A 22,435-nucleotide genomic window follows, 5' to 3' on the forward strand; every position below is an offset into this window, starting at 1 on the left:
AGGCTTTGTTCATACTTCACATTTTTCTTAAAGTTCTTACTTTCAGTTGCTTTACCTTGGGCTCTTTCCAGCTTGGATCTGTCAGATCAGCTTGCTCGTCCAGCTCTCTCTGCCTTGGACATAAAGTCAACAGAAAGGAAGGGACAAGAATTTGTAGTGAAGAGGAAAATAGGGCTGACCCTTTCCTGTCCTGCTACTAGATCGTACTGACCATAGCATGGACCTGCACTCTCTAATCTCTTGTGCATTCAAGTGGAGCATACAGGAGGGAGAGAGATTTCCATTTTCAGACCAGTGCCAGCGTATGTTGAACCCACAGCTTCCAGTTTTGTAGCACAAAAAACTTTAATTCTCAGTTCAAGGCAACTGCAAAAGTCCAGGACAGCTCAACTCTCAGAGAGAGATGACTTCTCACCTTACAGAAATCCTCCTATGGACAGAAACTGCATTTTGGGGAGTACTTTTATTTCCGCCTACTTGAATACTTTTTCTATAGATTTTCAGTTGTGGTAGAATTCTTGGTATGTCAACAAGTAGCATATGCCTACTACAAGATGTCTTCACCCCCCATCCCTCCCTAAACAAAATAAAACTAAATGATATAACATTCTAAAATATATTCTACATTTATGCTTTGTTTTCCTTATTTATATTAATGGGAAAACATATTTTTTCTAGCCTTATTCTAGAAAATTGTCAGATCTTTTGGCTTTCAAAAGAGGTTATTCTATGTGTCAAATTTAAGCCCAGCTTGTTTAACTCTTGATAATATTGTAAACCATTACTGGGAAATACAGGGTAACCTTAGTACTAGAAGTTGTTCCCAACTCAGGGGAAAAATGTGCAGTGGAAAACTGAAGTAAGTAATTTGCATAAGATTTCATAACGAGGTCTTTTGGTCATTTTTCAAAAGGGATCGATGACTCATTTATTCTTACCATAATTTTTAACAGTTCGTACTTGTGCTTTGGCTTTTCATCACTTCTTCACATTTCTTCTCTCTCACTGACGTGTTTGTTTTCCTGTGTTGAACTTTATACATAATTCAGAGATAAATATATGACTTCGGTCACCACAGAGGCTGTTGCATTGACACTGCTTTCAGCTTCTTGGAAGAGCTTTCGGAATTTTTCCACAGAAGCAGAATTGGATCATATTGTCTCTGGTTTACTGACTAGTCATTTATTCCTGCATAGCAGCAAATACTTATCAGAAGGGAAAACTTCTGATGTTATGAGAACAGATACATCCCATGTAGCAATAAAACTTCTAGTCAAGCCAGTCTTGTTTCTCAGTCAAACATGTAGAGAGCAAGGAGTCAAACATGCGCACTCTTTCTCCTTCATTTTTAATAACACATAGTGACATTGTTTAGCCTTATGGGTTAGATAAAAATACTAAAAGCTGGACAGAGTTTTGAACAAAACCCATTCAGTCCATCATGACTTGCTTCTTTACACCAAGTGTTTTTATTTATTCCCAAGTTGACATCAGCCTCACTCAGTACTTCCACTGCTGTTGGTTAGAGGACTGCCATACATTCATTAAAACCACTTTCCACTTATTTTCGCCTTCTGTTATGTCCTTGAAATAAAGGCCTTTTTCCTAACACTTCTAATTGAATTTCTTGACTTGTCAATCTTTCCTAATATCCTGTTTCCTTCTAGTTTATGCCATTAGAAATGAAACAATCTACATCATGTTAATAATTTTCATGGAAAACGACTTAGTTTAGTACCTGAATGTTTAAATAAATACGTTACTTGGATAAATGCTACATTAAGATGTAATAAATTATGCCATTTGAATTTTTGATTTAGTGCATTATGGACCATGTATATGTAATTTGATTCATAAAAGACAGCAAAAAAGTATCAAATTTTATGTCATGTACATTGTCTAAATTTCAAGTGCTAATAATTTTATAAAATGAGTATTTTACTAGTAGCTAGCTTCAGCCAAATGCTCTGAATTTATACTCGTCCTTTGCATGCAAATTGTTATGATTTCTTTGCAAGAGATGATAATATAATTCATTTTACATCTTCCTTTATTCTTATATCATCCTTGTTACGAGATGATACTATTACTGCTAAAGCAGCACAGGACATACTGGAATGGCCATTTGAATATGAAAAGCAAAAGAACATGATATGAAACTGGATTAAATGCTCAAAATGACAAGATTAGGTAGAATGAAAATGAAAAAGACTGATTTACAAATTGCGTCCTGCCCACTCTCATAATTTTTGCCCTTCCCTGCACTGCATAGTAGCACATTTTTGCTCTGGACAATCAAGTTGTTCTTTCTTTTCTTCACCTTATCCAGGCTTTCCCATTTTAATGGGTACATAAATAAATAAAACATTAGTTATCAAAATGATGCTGTTTATGTTTTAGTTTTAGTCTGTTAAAGTCTTTCAAGTCTTTTCTGTTGCTTAATTTGTGGGGGTTTTTTACCCAAGTCACAATTAGTCCCAGAGACAAAAAGAGCCTGCTCTATACATCTTTCCAATTTCATAGTGAATCACAGACAGCTGGGCTCCAGGAACAGTTTTCCATCCATTTTATCTTTGCAAAATTTCCAAGATTTAATGAAGTTGATAAACCACTTACAAAATCTACTGGTTTATCTTTTTAATCCACAGACTTCCTGAAACCTAGTCTTCTTCAGGTTCTTTCAGTTAGAAGGAAAAATCAGTCATGGAGCCTAGTATCTTTTAATTCTATGTAGTTAATTCTGTTTATTTATGAATTAGGTACAAGCTCATGTTTTTCTGGAAAAGAAAAAAAAAGGAGAAATCAAATCTTGGGAGGGTAGCTTCCTGCAGTTTGAGGTCTTTTTCAGTTAGCACTGTATTAGCAGTTCTTGTTAGGCTTTACTCAGGGATGATGTGTCTGAGCTTTTCTATGCTGTGCTTTTTCTTTTTCTTCCTTTTGTTGGTATGTTCTTGGGTTAGAAAGATACCTGTTAGTCCACTGAAACGTATACATCCGGTTTTAATACGATGCTGGAAAAAAGACTTAGCAACATTTATCTTGCATGTCTTTGTAGCGGATGCTACGAGGGAGCTCTTCATTCCATAAATAGTGTACCTGGGAGTAAAAAGTGCTTTGCTATTTACCAGATTCAGCAAGCGGGCACTTTATTTGGAAGGTTCCACAAAAATCCCTTTCTGCTAATGAACGTTGTCCATCTATGTGCTAAATCTAAACCTGCAGAAGAATAAACTCCTTTGGTAAATTTCTCCGATTGATGTAATGCAGACTCATGCACTCTGTATCCTGTTAAAATAAAATGGACTGTGCCCTGTACATGGTACCAGCACCAAGTCTTTAATTTGAGATGCCTTTTTTTTTTTTAATGGAAATTGTCACTATCATGCTACATTTGTTTTTGCTGATGTCCAGGCATCCTATTGCCACCTTCCATCAGGAAGCAGAAAGAACCTTTCATGAATATTTTTCATGACTATTTTGAAACTTGACATGTTTCTGAGATCAATGAACTTCTTACCCTTGACTGCCAAAACTGGCGAACTGCTAATGAAGATGTTTGTTAACCAAAATCCTGTTTCCACTGGAAACACAGAGCAAAATCACCATGTTTACCAAAAAAGGAACAGTATTGTGACAGAGAGTTCTCAAGCAAATTTTGCTTCTGCTGCTCTGACACCGATTCATGTGGATCTGCTAGCTGGAAGAACTCTAAAGTCATGAATTGATGCATATGTTCAGTGTTTGAATGTGGTTTAAGGGGGAAAAGGTACTTTTCATTTTTCTCTTTTTTTCTCATCTGTGCTGCAAGAAAGAAGACAAAGTCACATGAGGGTTGGTGGCAGCTTTTAAATATAAATACTAAGAATCAGTATTTCATATATTTCTTCAATGGCATTCTGACATCTAACAATGCCACACTAGAAAATATATACTTTTCTGATTTATTTTGCTACCAAGCTTTTTTAAAATTCTCTCCTAAATTAGGTTAAATGGTAGGTATAAACAAGATTCCTTCTTTTTTTTAAAAAAAAAAAAAAAAGTTGATAAAACTTTAAATGAAAAATTGGATAGAAAAACTAGTCTAGTAGGCTAAGATTTTTTTTATAGGAGCACAAATTTTATTTCTGTTCACTTATGCATACTGTAGTGTGCTTTCTACTCTTATAAAGTATGATTATCAGTATATTTTTGCACAGTAACCATAGCAGTGGTTAATTTGTTTCAGCATTCTCCAGACATGTATGTGCTCTATCAAAGATGTACAAATCTTAGCACAGCTGTTGAATGCAAACAACATTTTCAAACTTAAGCTGATCCTGGCACACTCCACTTTACATGCTTCAAAGGTTCCTGGCACAACAAAAAAGCTCTGTAAATGTGTTGGCACAGACAGCAAAGACAGATGTTGCCTCCACCCACTGGAATCTAACTGCTAATTAAATAAACCTTTTTAACTTAACTGCTAATTAAATAAACCTTTTTAAACTTTGTTGGTATGGTCACTTGGGGAGTCACCTAGGGTTGATAATGTGTCTGTAAGCTAGAGTCTGGGGTTTTTTTCACCAGCTTTTAGCAAGCAAGAGTTTGCAGAGGGAATGTTAAACCGATGAGTGGTTGTGATGGGTATGTTGATTGTTCCAATTAGTGGTAACTCCTATAAAAAGCTGTAGAAGAGTGGCCTGAATTTACAGATGCCTTAAAGCCGCAGCAGTGGGAACAGAGCCAGTGTAATATGCCCTTTCTATGGAGAGATTCTTCTTACTGCTTGCAGGTGACATGGTGAGGAAACAAGGCCAGGAGCTGTTGCATGTGTTCGTATTGTCACAAAGCAGGTGGTATTTCTGTTTGTTCCTGAAAAGCACATTTGAAAGCATTTCTGATGTGTTGTTTCTTCTATGCTGTTATAAAGTGAGTGCAGATTTCATGCCACACAAAGGGAACACATCTCCTTAAAGCTGCGAGACTAGGAATAACCTTTAACTGGCATTTTTTCCTTTTCTCAACAATTTCTGAGACTTAAAAAGTCAAGCATGTTGCTGCTTTATGTTCCAAAGTTGTCTTCCTCTTCCCCTTTTCCCACGTGAAATATGTATTTGAGATCTGATGTTCCAAAACAGGGGGATCTTGTACTGAAATTGTGAGTCTACCTGGCCTTGGCCTATGATGTTTAGGTCAGCGCAACTGTGTTGTGAGGAAGCCAAGGCGATGTTCACCAAACATGCATGTGATAAAAATATCCAGTGGTGGAGAATCATCTGTTACACAGATTAGGTTACTTTGAATGTTAAAAAGGTGATTTCTAGTTTCCTTATTCAAAAAACCTGTGTCCTCCTAATGAACAGAGCCTTAAAGATTTGCATGAGAAAGAATCCTTCTCTTTGGTTGTAGCATGTAGAGGTTGAGCTGCAGAAGTAAGCAGAGAGCCTTTTATATTCTGGCCAAAGAAATAAAAGAGAATTTATTCCTCAAAGCAGATCCCACTTCTCCGTAAAAGTCATTGACTCAATGTAATTGCTTAAAATATACTTATTATTTTCTACTGTGCAATTCTAAATGTTGACATACTATTTCTGTAGTATTGATTAGACTACAGTTTGTCTTGATTATATAAACATAATTAGGCAATTTGGGATATTTTTTCAAGTATTGATTAATTTCCAAAAATATTCTTTTTTACTGAGATTGGAAAAAATTATTAAGGAAGGCTTAAAAATATTATTGACCCACATCCTGTTCTCATGACCTGTGTGAGGGTTGGATTTGATACATCATCTTAAAACATTGTTTTCTGGTTTTGGTTATGACTGAGGGTGATGGCCAAATTCACTTTTGGCAGAAGTATTATAATTCCATGAAAGTTTTGTTAAAGCTGTTAATGAAAGAGATCAGTTTAGTAAGAGGAAAGTTTGCCTTTAGCAGGACCTGTTGGCGGGTATTGGTTCATCCATTTGTTTTTGAAACTTATTGTCGATGTCTTCAGACCCATATATATAGTGTTATTTTTCTCTTATGTCCTGAAAAAAAAGATTACAGAACACATTTATAAAAATACATTTCAAATGTCTTTCTTGGTAGCCCAGTATTTAGTTCTTATCTTGTTTTTTTTATTCTGCGCATCCTTCCTATTTTGATTTTTCTATCACAAGTAAGTCAGAGAAGCTAAGTCAGTTTGGCACCTTTTTTTGTTTGTTTGTTTGATTTTGGTTTAAGTTATAAACTCGATGTCCTAGGTAAAGATTGAGAGCCATATTAATTTCCTTTGAAAATGGTCACATAAATTCCAGTTTATTTTCCACCGGATTGCCAAACTACCTGTTCACAACTCACGCTCTGAGTTTGACTGCAGCGTTTCCTCAGAAACACCATCAAGGAAACAGATATTTGCATTAAAAAAAGGAAGAAAAAAGTTAAAAATCTCTGCTTTCAGATCTTCTTTTCATTTCTTCTCTGTTGTTGCTTTTTTAAAATTCATTTTTTCTGATTTTTTTTTGGTTGTTGTTGTTTAAGCAATGCATAGAAAGCCAAGAGATTACAGTCTACTTGGCTGATCACATAGAACAGATGGGTTTGTGCCTTTATTCTGTGGAAAAAAAACATAGGAATTTTGCTAGCAAACCCACTGTTAGTAATCTTCTTCACTGAAATTTGCAGTTAAAATATTAGCAAGATCAAAACCACAAGGTATTTTCTGTAAATTGAAAGACATGTTTTGAATTATTAAGCCTTAAGCAGAGAACAAATGCTTTCGTTTGTATAAAAAATTGTATGCTTTAATTTGGCGTATTATTTCTGTTGACATGCTTTGATGAAACTCGCATGTGACCTGAAAGGTTGCGTGTAGTACAAAAACCAGATGCTTCTCCTCTTTCATGTTAAAGATACAGATAATGTAAACTCTTGATTTAGCAATTACTTTTTTCTCTTTGGTATTTGGTATTACCTGGCAGCTGAAGTGTCATAAAATAGATCTCTTAAGGACTGTCCTTACAACCAGTTAGTCTCCTGGCATGTCTCATAGTCATCGTTGTTGGTCATCTAAAGTTGTATGTGTTTCTTCAGTTTTTATAGAAAATCAATAAAACAAATGATGATATTTTAGTTTTTTATTTTCCATAAACTTCTATGACAGTAGTACAGCTTTAACAGTGTGACTTAACTTTATGACACCAAGGAAAAACAAAGATAATGCTTGCAACAAGTAGTTGGAGTTACACTTTTTAAAACTAGTACACATGGATGGGGACTCGGTTACAACAGTTCCAGGCAGGTAATATTCACATTCGTGTAACCACATTACAAGGCTTTTGTGGATTATATTAGTCACATTTGCTTTTTTCTGTTAAAATTTTGGTGTTTTATGAAGTTTCTTTTAAACAGGATATAAAAACGACAGTTTCTCTTGTAAGAACTTAGCAGGTAAAAGACATTTTCAAGTAGAAGCTTGTAGATACCATAAGTCATACTTAGCTAGTTACCATATAATGAATAGGAGCAAATTGTGCATTTCATGCAAAATTACTAAATGTAACCATATACTATTAGACATTTGCTCTTCTAACCAATACTTTATAAGTTGCTTTTTTTTTTTAGTTTAGACAATCCTTTTTTATCCCAAAATAAATATTCTATAGCTTCAAAACATGTTCTCAAGCAAAGATTAGACATCTTGCGATTAAAATTTTCCATTACTCTTTAAAAGTGAAATACTAAAAACCAAACTGACATATCCTAAACCACACTGAATATCCTTCAAAGTATTTACTTCCTTAAAATATATATATTAATATTTTACAATTTAGCTGTTGCCACTGTTGCTCACTTGCATAACTTGTAACCATAATATTTCTCATTCTCATCTTAAAAAATGGGTCATATTTGTAAAGTATTAGGTCAGGTGCATACTTAGGTCTTATTTTGTGTGTTTCTTTTAACCAGAAAGGCTATGCCAGCAAACACCACATTTTAACTGGAAATACAGTCTTAGTATAGATTATCTGCATCTCAAGATTGACATAAGCAATATAGCAAAATAGCCTCTTGCTAAGATAAATTGCATCTCTGTTCAGAAAGCTGGTCACTGTAGTTAGAGACGTGTCCTCTCTAGGGTAAGCAATAGATCCATGTAGTCAAATTTGTGCTCATCCTTTACAACATGAGCTTTAATAATCTTATCTCCAATTTGCACTTCCTGAGGTATTTGAAAATTGGGTTGTTTCATTTGTGATATTTGAGAAGAACCAAGTCTCTCGCATGTTCTTTTTTCTGTTTACACTTGTCAGTGGTTTGCTCGTGTTTCTGTGGCTACAAAAGGGTACCCAGGAAAAGGGGAGAACATAATCTTTTTATATCTTACAAAATATTTATAATCTTTTTTACAATTTGAAGGTCTACCTAGAGTGAGAAGAACTTAAATGAGAGCTTTAGTCCCTTCAAGAGTTATCTTGTAACATTTGTCTTACCTAAAAGGTACAGGAGAAAGCAAAATGGCACTGGAAACACTTTTTGTGTGTATTCAGAGGCATTAATGCAAAGACACAGATTCTTCTTGGTGGGTCTTCTTCCTACCTGTCTACCTGACTATACAAATGTGCAATAAGCTATGTAACAGCTCCTTTCTCCCACAAACAAAAGGTAGGACCTTGAGCTTGAATGGAGGAACCAAAATGAGCAAGAATGTTGTCTTTCATTACATTCTCTCTACATTATTTCCACTTGCTTTTATTCAATTATTTCACCAACTTTGAGTAATCTTTGATAAAGTGCATAAGATTTGGGAATCATCTTCCTTTTCTAAGTTTTCTTCAAGGCTTTTTTTCATGTTTTTGGGCAAACCATGTTGTCCTCTGTTTCCCAGTCCTTTAAAAATAGTAATTTGTAGTAGTTTTCCTAATTTATATTGATATTGCCATGGTATACCTTTGAAGATGTGAAGGATAGATGATACAAAAAGTCGGGCTGTTCCAGAGAGACTAATTTTCATTCTAAGTGTTGAAAAATGTGTACATTATCAGTTTTACCTCTGAGTTATTTTCATGTGTTTATTCAGACACAATTCATGGAAGACCATTTCAAAGTTTGAAATCACAGAAGCTGGTATATCACAGTCAGTAAAAGCACCAAAAGCAATGTTTAGAATATTTACATAACAATACTAAGACTTAACCTCTGCTAAGTTTTAGCAAAAACTACTCAGAAACATCTGTTTTTAAGATGTTATGTGGGTCAAACCATCTCTAAAAATTTATGTGGAAGTATGTTGTTTTGTCTAGAAGTGTTTTATGCCAAACATAACTGAATACTTGAATTCTGAGTATAATACTGAGTAAGTATGATTTTGAGTGCAATCCAATGCAAACTAGTTAAAAGAAAGGTATAGAATTACTGCACAAAACTTTTGGGTCTGATCATGATTTTTACCGATTTAAAGGCTTGCCTATATCCACTGGGAATACCATCAGACATACCGTGCCATGTACCCCAGAAAATGCCGTTGCGGACACCTTTGTATTTGTTGTGGTAGTACTTGCCGTTGAGGTTGGCGGACAAGCACGCATCAAACCACCAGCCCGAGCTGTAGTACGCTCCACAGTTTCCTGACGGATACCTGTCGTTGTCCTTGTCCGGCGTTGTGAAGAACTTTTGATCGTGGTTGTAACGCTTGCTGTAGTGAAGGGCATCACCTGCTGTGCCGCTGTAGCCGTGAACGCTTAGGCGGTACTTTAGGTATTCATTGGCCACATAGAAATGTTCATATTTAGCGTACTCTCTGATACCATTGAAATCTTCAAGTTCAATTCGCAGTTGCATTTCCTGGCTCTTTGTCAGGAGGTGGATTTTGTCATTCCCCAGCCAAAACTCCCTGCTGAGGTTCCCAAAGCCGTTTTTATAGTCGTTCCAGGTTCTGTTAAAGTTTGTGCTACCATCCTGACGCCGTTGCAGCACCGTCCAGCCACCTCCGTGGGTTTGCATGTCACAGTAAACTTCAAAGCTGCCATTTCTGGGGTCAGGGCTAATCCTGTAGATCCCATTACTCCTTCTGCCTGCTGTGTAATAATCAGCACAGTCTCTCTGCATTATTTGTATAACTGGTGGAAGAACAGATAGTGTTAGAATAAACATAATTTCAATTGAAAAATAAACACATTTTTTACTGATGTGGCATGCAGAACTTGGATTGGAGAGACTTCTACATAGGAAATAGTGTTACAGCAGTTTCAGCTCTAGGCAGAAACTTTGTTTTTCCCATCAGGTTTACTCTCTAATAGGTACCACCTAGGATCTCCATATCAGAGAACTGTCCAAAAAAGCCAATTTAAATCATGTTTTGTATCAAAACTGTCCGGGATGCAGCATTTTCATTGTCTGCTTTCCCTTTTCTCCTTTTCTCTACCCTTATCCTTATCCTTTCCTTACCTCCTGTAAATTCAGCCTGATTTCTTCAGTCCATATTTCTAATGCTTCGCATGTACGCTCTTGCTGCTTTATATATTTAAATGTGTACTAGTGCATCCTGTCTATAATTAAAATCTTCATCTGGCAGCATGTCAGAGAAAAACTTTGTCCATATGGGAATGACTTTAACCTGGCTGTAGTTCAGTTGACGTCATTTGATACAGAACATAACATTGTTAGGAATGTTTCATGTATTGATGTTGACTGCACTTTAGGAAGCAGGAAAAAGAACAATAAAATTGTCTCATCTGTTGTTATAATACTGTGATTCCTAGAAACATTAAGCTAGAAAAGTGACGCTGCTTTCCCGTGTATGTGACTTTGCTGGCTTTACAGTAAGGAAACGTTTTATCACCTACCATTACCACAATGTCTTCCCAACAATGGATGGTGTATTTTATTCAGAAGAAAAATACACCCAGGTTTTTCCTGGTGAAAATCCAGTGAAAATCAATTTTTGATCCCCAATGTCATCCAGTAATGACATTGTGTTCAACAGCATGGTGTTATAATTCCAGGTACTTAAGTAAGTGATAGAGACCTCTCAGAAGTTCTGAGTTAAGAGCCAAAACCATAATGTTCATTTCTGTTGCAGGCATGAATTTATGGGCATGTTCATTTGCAGGCTTGAATTGCATATTTTTCCTAGAAAAATATAAGCAATTAAATTGCTTCTTGAAAGGGAGGAGAGTTCTCAGGCTGCAACAGGGGATATGACTCAGGAGTCCTCATTTGCCAGTACAGAAAACTGGACATCTAGGACAGCAAAAAGAGTAGGATTTGAAGGCTTAAAAGCCAAATCTAAATCCACAATAGATTCTCACTTATTTTGCTGAACCTTGTGTAAGATCTTTGGTGGATTAAGTCTCAGAGCAGATATTGACAGAGAATATACATTTCAGCTAAAATGCTTCTATAATCCAATTCAGCTCCTATTGAAATAAGTTTTTCTGTTAGTTTCAGTGGAAGGAGGAATAACTACTGTATAAGAAATGGTTGTAGCTGTTATCCTTGCTAATTTTTGTAATGTATGTATGGCTGCTACAAACACTTTTAGCATCAGTTACTGGAAAACATAAGGAATATCGACATGATCATATACTATGAATAGTACCAAACATTTCACTAAGTGTGAGAAATACCTAAAATTAATTTAGTCTGTTATGAATTACTGTATTTGAATTTGATTCATTGCACATTATCAATATAACAAATATCACTCATGCTTTTTGTGAATGCTTTCTATCTGAATTAATTGATTTATACTGATTTATATCTGATACAGTAAAAGCATTCCCTTTATTATTATTCATTTATTCTTTTCAAACTTACAAGAATTTCAGCTGTACATACACTGTACCATCTGCAGATCCTTCAATTTTTAATAGGGGTAGACAGAAGAACAGTTTTATTTTGAGCTTGAACACTAAGTAACAGAGTCTTAAAAACCATAAAGCACTCTGATCTTTCCTTGCTTTTTCTCTAGAGAGCTCTATCTTCTTATATAAAATGCCTGATCATCATATGTATGGTATCTGAGTGGTAGAATACGCTGACAATCTTGTGAATATTTATTGTTTTCAAATATTTTATATGTGATATAAACACTTCATTAATTAAAAAAAATCTTCCTTAACTGTCAACATTAGAAAGAAATTATTAATTCTATTTCTTAATTTTAATTAGGACAGTTAAAAAATAATATAAAACCTGTTTGTCAGTGAGAACACCTGTTTTTTATATTGCTTAGATATGGGATTTATACTGAGGGTTTAGTATTAAAATCATGGTACATACATTACCCTCTTGAGAAGTACTGTTAATAAGCTTTTTTAGCCAAGCCTTCCAGGTATTTGCTGTGACGGTAGAAATATTCTTTTATTACCCATCTGTTTAAAAATTTTACTAGATTCACTCGATGTGTAATAATGACTTGCAGAGCATTTCAGAACAGTTGCAGTTTCACATTGAAAAAAATCAGTTTTCTAGGGCACATCTAGAGAAAATTTACCCCTTGTCATACAAGGAGAAAATATATGTAGCTCACTGATGTTCAGTATCCTTAATGAAGGGTACTAGGGTGTAAAACAATAAGTGAATTTTTCATATTTACTAGCTGAAAAGAAAAAATGTCCTTTGGAACGTCATGTTTTAAATCCCATAATAAAGTCCAGTTCTAGGAGGAACTGAAGTGAGCACCTGCAGCTCTCAGTAACCCTCTAGTGGCAGCTGAAATGTTTTATAGGAGTATAAATAAACACTAGAAGAGCAAATACTTAACTTGTGTAGTTAACAGCACAGCTATCTAATTAAAATACATTTCAAATTGTATATCTAATATTTGTAAAACGCACAGAAAGTTTATACAGGCAGTGAGAATGAAGAGGTTACATACCAGGGCTCGGCTGCATTGCTGGACATTTAGAAGAGCATTTGTTATCAAGGCTGTTCACAACAAACGTCAGATTAGCAACTTTGCTGTCAACATAGTGCTCTACATTATTCATATTAATGAGGCTCATCTTCTCTAATCGACCCTGCAGTGTCTGAATCTGGTTCTTTGCATTTTTTAGACTGGTTGCCATTCTGTTAACTTTGCTTTGCAGTTCCTTTACTCTGTTATCTTGGATTTTGCTGTTTTCTGCTGGAGTGTCTGCATTAGGTAGCAGGAATTCGTTACTACTGTCTCTTTCTTGGTTGTCATCTGCCTGCAGCTTGCCATCTTGGCAGCATTTCTTCAGCTTGTTCACTGCTTCTTTAAGGGTCTGCACTTCTTTGAGAGTCTTCTCAAGCAGTCTGAATTCTTTGGGTAACTGCATGGTCATCGGAGGCAGATTTATCTGATATGGACAATCCTCTCCTTCCTCACATTTCCGATTAGTTTTGAGCTTTATAGGACAAGTCCCAGTAACTTTTCCTTCTGTAGCATCCTCTTCATCTTCTAAAACAACTGCAAAGACATCTGTTAAAGTAAGGAGAGCTGTCTTCAGCAAAACTAAGTAAAGGAGCAGCTTCATCTTTGCAGAGAAACCAGCAGTATGAGGAAGTATGCAAAAGTGGAACAACTTTATAAGGGCAGCTTGAAGCCTGTGAGTTATCAGACTGCCTCCTCTGTTCTCAGAAATGGGTGGGAGTGCTTGCATCACGAGCGATTAATAGCAGAGCAAAGTAGGTAGTGCCTGCAAGAGCAGCATGTTTCAGTGAGGATTCCTGACTCACAACTAGTATGTGTAAGCAAAACAATGAAATGCATGTGTGCTGATCTCTTGTGCAGTTTAATTTCATTCCTTGTACACAGATTTTCTTTCCAGGGAAAAAAAAAAACACACTTAGGTCTGTGTTATAAGTCTTCTAACATCTGCTTCTTAACATTTGCATTCTAAAACTGCTTTTCAAAACTAGACTATAGTTTTCCCACAGCAGGTGGAAGAGGTGAAAAGCAGTCACTTTCCCAGTTTGAGGTTTACCACAGCAATAGCTTCATTGATACCGAATCCCCTTTTTCCTAAGAAAATATAACTAAATAGATGTATTCATGAAAATTATTTAAACCCCAGAGCATGTTGAAACACACATGTAGTTTTGGTTCCAAACATTTTTCAGGGTAAAGTCACAAACTAAGAAGGATGACCAGCAGTTTCTTCTTCCTATTTTGCTTGCACTGCTTAGAATAGCTATCTGTAATATTAATGATTTGTATGTGACATCGCAGTTAAAATTCACTGTTATCTGATTCTGAGTACTTCTTATTGAACAGTTCTAAGTGAAGAGAACTTAAGACAGCCCCCCCACACCACCTTGGATGCTTGGGGTCCTGGCTGTTGGATTGATTGTCCTTAAAATCCAGAGCAAATCCTGGTGTTCTGAATAATGTCCGCAATTCTTTAAATCAAGGCAGGGAGCTAGGGAGGGAGCTCCCATGGGCTCATCATTTTGGAGTATTCTTTTCTGTATTCCTGACCTTTGGTTCCTGCTTTTCTTGTTACTGTGCCTTGTATCAGCTTGAAGAGCTAACCGTGTACTTTGCATGACTAGTGACACCGAATGGAATACTTCAGCTCTAGGCGACAATTGCCATGTACTTCCTCATGTTTGTTCTGCACACACCTTTGCCGTTCTCACGTGGTGCCCGCGCAGTTTTAATCATCTGTGTCATTTTCCTTGTGCCCCAAAGCGGGGCTATGTGGACGTGTCTTTGTGCATTCATAGCTCAGTCCAGAGACAAATAACTTGCGTGAGTAAAGGATTTTTACACCAGTTCTTGTTTAATTAGTCCAACCTGAACCATTTATTTCCCTAAACCCTATTTGAAATGATGCATAATACAGATTAAACATTAAACAGACATTAGTCACACGCATACTCCATAAGTTCATGTTCTCTGGAATGTTACCAGCTTTTATAGAGACCACAGGCTTATATTGATAGTACAGGAGAGAGGCTTGGTAAAAAAACCCTTCTTGTTCAACCTGCTACAACAATTCCTTCAGATTCCTGCACAGCACAATGTACTTTCTTGGAAGTGGGTTTTGAATCTACTCTTCCCATATTCTAAATGAACACCCCAGAACCTGCCGTGGTGCTTTTAGTTACAGGGCAAAACAGCGTCTCTCACCCTTTCAGACCATGAAAGTTCCCCAGCAGTGAGGTGAAAGACCCCTCTCTGGACTGCAGTGTGAATGTAAGACATTTGTATCACCTCAGTTTTGTTAAAAATGCATCAAAACTGAAATGTTTGTAGCAGTAGATTAAATGTATGAATTTAATTTGTGAGTAAAATTTTAAAATAATTATTTGATTTATAAGTTCCTATTTTTTTTTTTCTGTCAGTCTTACAATGAGGTATTTACAGAGCCTTGTTCTCCTTTATGGCTGTTAAATTGAGGAAAGCCGTAGCAGCCTCTTTTGAGGGGCTTTAGAAATATAATAGGGTTCCTTAAATCCTTGCTGTTTGGGAAACCACATTCCCCCACACTGCTGTTTGTTCAGCTTGCAGTGAACTCTGCTATCTGCTGTGTGACTTTTGAGGGGACAAATTATTCTGTATTTCTAAAATTAATAATAAGTATCCTTGGTAGACCACGTCTTATGAATTACCTTGAAATGTTTAAATTCGTAGCAAATGTTGTTGTAACTTATGACTGTTGTGCTGCATTGAAAGCCTAAAATATCGTTAGAACTGAGTGACTTCAAGAAGGGCAGAAAGTAACATGAAGTATCTGAGCTTTTCAGACATGTTTGTCCTGACACGTTCATTTTTGATCCCTTATATATCTAAATTTTCAGATATCTACTTCTTCTAATGGATGAGATTTCTGTAAGCTTGTAAAGCTCTGCTATCCTCCTGATTTTGTTATTAGTTGCTGTTCTGCTGCTAGGCTACCAGCAGTCTGGTGGGAGCCCAAAAGACCCATTTCTCCATCAGATATCTGTATCTGCATCCTTCTCCTACACTTTGTCAGGTCTCTGTTCGTTCTTCAGGAACCCAAAGTAGTATGCCACAGCCTTTTTTTTGTGTTTCATGCTCCCTGTCTTCCTTGGGATAACTGAAATAAACTTTCAAAACTGAGTTTTTCACAAGTCTTTTCCCTCAGAAGGGGCACTGAGCAATCTTATACTGTAAGATGCTGATGGAGCTTAACTAATAGCAGAAATATCAGACCAGATCAAAATAGAGAACTGCAGTTTGTTCTTTGTTTATAAACAATGTTTCTTCCCAGATGGAGCTTTTCTAGATCCCTAGAGTGTTCTATATAATACTTAAAACTTTTAAGTGGTTAAGCAATCACAAAACCCAAAAGCCAGTCTTTGTCAGCTGTGAAAGGATTTCACTGAGTAACAGCTGATGACCACAAGTGAGAATTTTCTGCCAAGGTCTTTTGTTTGGTTAAAGGTCATTTTCTTGGAGTTTTTCATCTCTTCGTCTTCTCTTTTGGAATTTTTCCTTACAGACGCGTCTTCCTAAAGATAAAGAAAATAACTGAGAGCTCATGATATTCTTAAATTCTACTGAATATTTTAATTCTGCTCCCCGTACTACCCAGTGGTTTCAGGGTTAAAGAAGGAATATATTTTTGTCCAACTGACTTATCTTAGGAGTGTTTATTCAAAGTTTATCAAAAGCAACTTGAACCATTTCCCATGACTTTTTAAAGCAAGTTTTGTTGGTTGTTGTTGTGGTGGTTTTGGTTTTGTTTTGTTGTTGTTTTTGTTTGAGTTTTTGTCGATTTTTGTTGCTGTTGTTGTTTTGGTTTGTTGTTTTTCCTGGCAGATAATGGAATGTAGATCAAATAGAAAACCACAAAGACTGTAGGCAGACATTAATTTAACTAGTGACAATGGCAATTTAAAACACAACAGCTTGCCATCTCTTTGATTCCTGGCTTTGTGCGGGGAATTAACATTTCCTGCAGCAGAGTTCTGCAAAACATCCAGGTTTGCATAAGCAGTTTGAATGTTTGGTAAGAACAAACCTGAAGCACATCTTGGCTCATTCATGTAAAACATTTTGGTGGCAGAGGTGGGGTGAGTTAAGATTCAGCTGCTGCAGTAATATTTTTAATGTTTTCATAGACTTCAGTGATTCTGTGATACATTTTGTCTGAGAAAGAGGGTGAAAAGTAATTGGATTATTCTTCATTTTTTTCCACAATGTGGAATATATTCCAGAAGTCCATACTAGATTCAAATTCTGATTTAGGATTATTCTGATTAATTCAATTATTTTCCTTTTCTAATTCAGTAGTCATTCTTCATGCAAACAGTCTTTATGTTGTCTGCTGGATCATGGGCCTGCCTGTTCAGCTTCCTCATGTGTCTGAGAACACAGCAGAGCGCAAAAAGGAAGGCAGTCCTCCCCCATTTCATTTTATCTGTTAATGTTCTTAGTGAGATATAGATTACATAGAACTAGTAGCCAGGTGGTTTCCACATCTGTTTAAATTGGTCTTCACTTTATTTACAAATTCTGGCAACTGACAGAAAGGCAACACTGACACAGGGCATGTAAGTAGCAGGTAACATATTTATACAAGCAGTTGTAAATGTAACCAATATTACAAAATTCATGTGGACAAAGAATATCACTCCTTCTGTTAAGGTGAGGGCAGTATTTGTAAAGAATAAGATCTGTGAAACTAAGTTCCTATTCATTCTGTTTCTCCTATGACATCTGAAGATCTGCCTGCCCAATATCTAGAATTTACTGCTATTATTTTATCTGTTGCCACAGCAGACCATGTAGTTGGCCAAGTACATGGAGAAAATGAACCGGAATGCACTCTTAAGAACAACCACATACCAAAGCCTCTCCCTGCTATGTCTTTTCAGGAAAGTTCCTTTTTGATTCCTGCAAATGCTTCTCCAATAAACGCACTGTACTGGTGGCTCAGTGACCCCTCTGAGAACTCACGGCCCAACAGGTGACAGCAGGAAAGCAATCTCCTTTCCTGAAATGCTTTTCTTAAAGTTCTCTCTGCTTTTACTGAGCCACACAAGACACAATCGGCCACCAGATGCAGTATCTCCTCACCCACTGTATCATCTTGATGGCGGCTGATTTTGATATTTTCCATGCAGGGACTGCTTTTTCCCGTGAACTGGTACTGTTATGAACTAGGCCTTGGGAAAGAATTCATGATATTGTTTTTCCTCGTTGTTATTTTTTAGAGAGCTCTTCAGCAGTTTATTTTTCATTAAAGGGTGCCTGGCTGATCCATCTGTAATTTAAAAAGTAAAATTGTAAACATTCTGTGTAAGGCAATACAGTGCTAGATCTACTGTAAGTAGGTATATTGTTTTTCATGTATGCCTTTACTCCACTCTCAGTTTTGCCTTGTTCACGTACTATCATATGCTTTTTATGCAAAATACTTTCTAGTAGGCTGTGAGCCTTTCAGTGGTATATCAGTATAAAAGACTCCTTATCAAAATAAAGTAGGTGCTAATCATTTTTCAGGCTCATTTTTTTATTGTTTGACTTTTGTCTTCTGAGTTACTGGCTTGTATGTGGAACAAATGCAGCCAGGTCACTTCACTGTACACAACAAAGTTCAAGGAATCATAAACCTTACGCCATCACTTTGTGAAATCATGATACGCTATATTTTAAAAGTGCATGCTATCTTCTTATTCATTGCATTTATGGGTTTATTGGAATAGGAAAGGGCAAAATAATTTGTGAAGCACTTTGTGAAATAGAAAAAAAAATCACTTTGTTAAATTATTTAAATTATTTTATGTTCAAAATAAAAATGGCTTAGAAAGGTGTTGGGGGTTTTTTTGTTTGTTTTTTGGTTGGTTGGTTTTGTGTGTGGTTTTTTTTTGTTGGTGGTGGTTTTGTTTTTTGGTTTTCCCTGTAAAAATAGTTCTTTTAAGGGAAAACAGATTTACATACAAATGTGACTTTATACAAAGGTACTTGTTACTTTGGCATAATTTTGCTCATCACAAATATTAGGGGAGAAATGCCTGACTCCATTTGTGCAACCGATAGCCTCATGGGTTCAGGTATAGTAATTTATCACCTAAATTAAAAGTTGAGAAAACACAGTAACAAAACTTTTTCCACTAAAAAGGCCGTAAATAGGCTTTTCCTGAGGACTTCCTATACTTATCCTCAAAAATCTACTGCCTGTCAGTGTGTGTGCAGTTACAGATGACAGGGATTAAACCTTACTTGTTAACTCTAATGACAGCATTAATTTAAAAATCATGCCACATTTTTCTTTACCTTCTACCACGATAACCTTTCTCCAGAATAATGACCGATTACTTAAACAAGGCATACGCTTCCCTAAATGTCTGCAGTGTGGCTATTCCTGTCTGTACTTTAAATGTTTCTCAATCTACAAAAGGGAATGCAGAATTGCATTGAAATACCGATAACTACAGTTTATGGTGTAACTAAATATTTACAGTATTACTTTAGTTATTTTTATCCTGTTGTCTTAAAATACTTTGAAATAGTGTTGAATCCTGAAATACTGTTGAGTAGAGACATTCTAAATTACTTTAGAAAGGTTAGTCTTCTATAACTCTGTACGAATATTTGAGTGATGTAAATGACTGAATAAAAAGTGCAATTATGATAGTATTTGGGCATATATAAATTGTGATTGAACACTTTGCATCAAAACCAGAGTTTAAGTCACCTAAACATCGGATGCATAGTCTGAACTGGTTCACTGTCTTTGGCTCCTGCTATAGTCAAAGGCAAATAAGAGCCACACTGAGGATGTTTCTCTTTTCTTATAAATCCTGGAAAGCAGTCTGAAATAATTTATTGAGTTAAAGTTGATTATTAAAAAGAATCAGAATCTTAAATACACTGGCCTAATTATTATCCTCTATTCTGGCATCTCTTTTTCCTTCCTTACACTTCCTAAAGTCCAAATGCAATACATTCCAATCTTTAAATGCATGGTTTGGAAAAAATATGCAAGTGAGACAAAGTCAATGTTTAGACTCAGGACTTCAGGATAAGTCAGTATCTCCTTTTGGGTTAAAAATAGAGCGAGCTGTTGGTACCTCAGACTGTCTTATAACTGGTGCAATGTTTGTTCAGCTACTTCATCCTTATGCAGTCACTGCATTTTCAGAGTTTGACAGGACAGGGCCCTGAGGTAACCTCATCTAACTTTGAAGCCAGTCGTGCTCTGAGCAGGACACTGGACTGAGGGGCATCCAGAGGCTTCTTGAAGCTTCAGTTTTTCTGATTCTGCTCCTGTCTTGGATATAGGAAGTTTATTTTTTGCTTTACTATATGTAGTAATAAAAATGGTGTAATCAAAACACTCTGGAAAGTGTAAAGAATTACTCTTTTTTAAGATATAGGAGATATAGGGGCTCTGCACAGATGGGAGAGGGGGGGGGGCAGATGGGGTGGGAAGTAATTGTTTTCATTCCTTGCCATTTAAACTTTACATATGACCTGGAGTTTATGTGGAAAAAAACCCTACCCTATATGGCAAAATGGCCTGTTACACTATTTCCTCTACCTGGAAAACTGTTTCCTAATGCAGTCTGATTTGAAAAGATTTTGATGTTGACCTTGTGTTGCAAAAGAATATTTGAGGGAGAAATCCTCCTTCAGTATAGATGTTAAGGAAAATTTTCACTATGTTTTGCTAAACTGGACCAAATTTCATTGCTGTAGAAAGACCATTTGGTAAGTACACATGGTTTAATTTACATTAGCCTTTAACCATTTCCCTAAATTGAATTTTAAAAGAAAAACCTTGGGAAGTTCAATTGGAACAATTCCAGTTGGTTTTAAATCTGTTTTTTAATCTAACAAGCCATGGAATAATTGTATCAGTTTTTTTGTCAACAACATTCAGAGTTGTATGGTTCTGCCTTTAACCGACTCAGGACTCATCCCTGTTCCAAAGTCAGTGGGAATTTCCTCAGTGGCCAATTCCAATAATGAGTTTTGTGTTCTAAGAAATTGTCTCCTTTTGTGGTATTGAAGTGCATGCTTCAAACCCATGCAGCAAAAGTGGTGAAAAAGGTAAAAACTGTCCTGTATCTTGTTTGGGGAATCATATTAAACTGTCACAGAAATCCTTAAGACCATTAAATTCTCTGACACCAGGTCTGGTAGTTTTTAGAGCTTTTTTTGTTTGGTTTGAGATAAATCCATTGTTACACGGGTTACAAATGCTAACTGTATAGGTTTTTAATTTTCGTGCCTTTATTTTTGGTTGCCCCATCTTGACATAGCGAGGACATGATCTTTAGAAGCAATGAGTAGTCATAGAAATCCTCGGAAATTGAGAACAATGTAAACTATTATATTTAGCCATTTAGAAGCCAAGTTCGTGTAACGCATTTCTCTTCATTTTATTGTCAGTCCATCACTCTCAGTTCTGGTTGATGGCAAGTGATGCTCCTTGTTTTCCATTTCTATGTGGACAGTCCTGCTCTGCTGTAGCACAGGTGCAAGCTCAGTTGTAAACTTAGTCTGAGCAATGGACTGAACTTGAGGAGAAAGCTTCAGTTCCTGTAGTGCATTATTATGGGCCCAAGCTTTTGTCTAGATAATTTGGAGGCACCAGGAACAGGCAAGCCCAACACCAGCAGATATCTCTGGCTCCCCTCTTCTAAAGGATGAAATGGATCCTGTGGAGACTTATAGCCAGCAATACGGATGGAAATGCAGGATTCATAGCCTGGGTTCAGCGTACTTGCACCTGCTGCCCCTGGCAATGTAGACATAACCCTTGAAAAGTCAATGGGAGATGGTGTTGCCAGGGGATACAGAGCTTTCTATTCAAAGAGGAGCCTTTATCCTTTTTTTTTCCCTGGATGTTTCAACATTTAAATATTATCCAAAAGAGGTAAGAAAAGCTCTTCAAATAAACAGAGAGAAAATTCCAAACTTCACACAGCAGACTGTCCAGAAGAGCCATTTGCCAAAGTGTTTAATACTATACTGAAATCCTGAGCATATACAAACTAAAAATACATTAGTTCCTTTATATTTTTCTGTTGTCTCTTATTATAAGGCAAGAGAGTTGTTTGATGAGACCTTTCTGATGTTTGAAATAAACAACATTAATATAAAATGTTGGATTATTCTGTGTGCTGAAATAACATTACGTACAGTCATAATGTCTTTTTATAATTACAAAACCTACAGCTTAGAGTGAAGAGGTAGAAAGTGTTGTTATTCCACTTGAGCTTAGAATACATTTTAGTTGTTTTATAGTATCCTCTCGAGGGTTAAGATTGCGTGGTGACAATAAAACCCTGGCAGATGTATTGTTAACCCTCTCTTCCCCCTCCCTCTCCCCGCTTTCCACTAAGGAGACGCGATTGGGAGGAAAAGAAGGACAAAGAGAAGAGAGTTGGAAAAAATTAAAGATGTTTTACTAATGCTACTAATAAGAATAGAGAAAATAATACAAAATATGCAAAACCAATCTTGAAAGTCTCAGCAACTGCAGAGCTGGCACCCGAAGTCCTGGATTAGACTCTGCAG

The 22,435-nt window shown here is 36.3% G+C and overlaps 2 protein-coding genes across 13 annotated transcripts in view; one reads left to right on the top strand and one right to left on the bottom strand.

Annotated features, from left to right (window-relative positions):
- Positions 1 to 22,435, top strand: part of CCDC146 (coiled-coil domain containing 146) — a 79,642-nt gene that overhangs the window by 10,524 nt on the left and 46,683 nt on the right. The gene's annotated exons all lie outside the window — the stretch shown is intronic.
- On the bottom strand, positions 7,578 to 13,610 carry FGL2 (fibrinogen like 2). Its single transcript, XM_005498076.3, has 2 exons — positions 12,848 to 13,610; positions 7,578 to 10,085 (listed from the first exon to the last, which is right to left on the bottom strand). The coding sequence occupies exons 1-2, from the start codon at positions 13,593 to 13,595 to the stop codon at positions 9,379 to 9,381; spliced, it is 1,455 nt and encodes a 484-aa protein (XP_005498133.2). The 5' UTR covers positions 13,596 to 13,610; the 3' UTR covers positions 7,578 to 9,378.

The sequence above is a fragment of the Columba livia genome, chromosome 1 (assembly GCF_036013475.1).
Source record: "Columba livia isolate bColLiv1 breed racing homer chromosome 1, bColLiv1.pat.W.v2, whole genome shotgun sequence".
NCBI classification, from domain to species: domain Eukaryota; kingdom Metazoa; phylum Chordata; class Aves; order Columbiformes; family Columbidae; genus Columba; species Columba livia.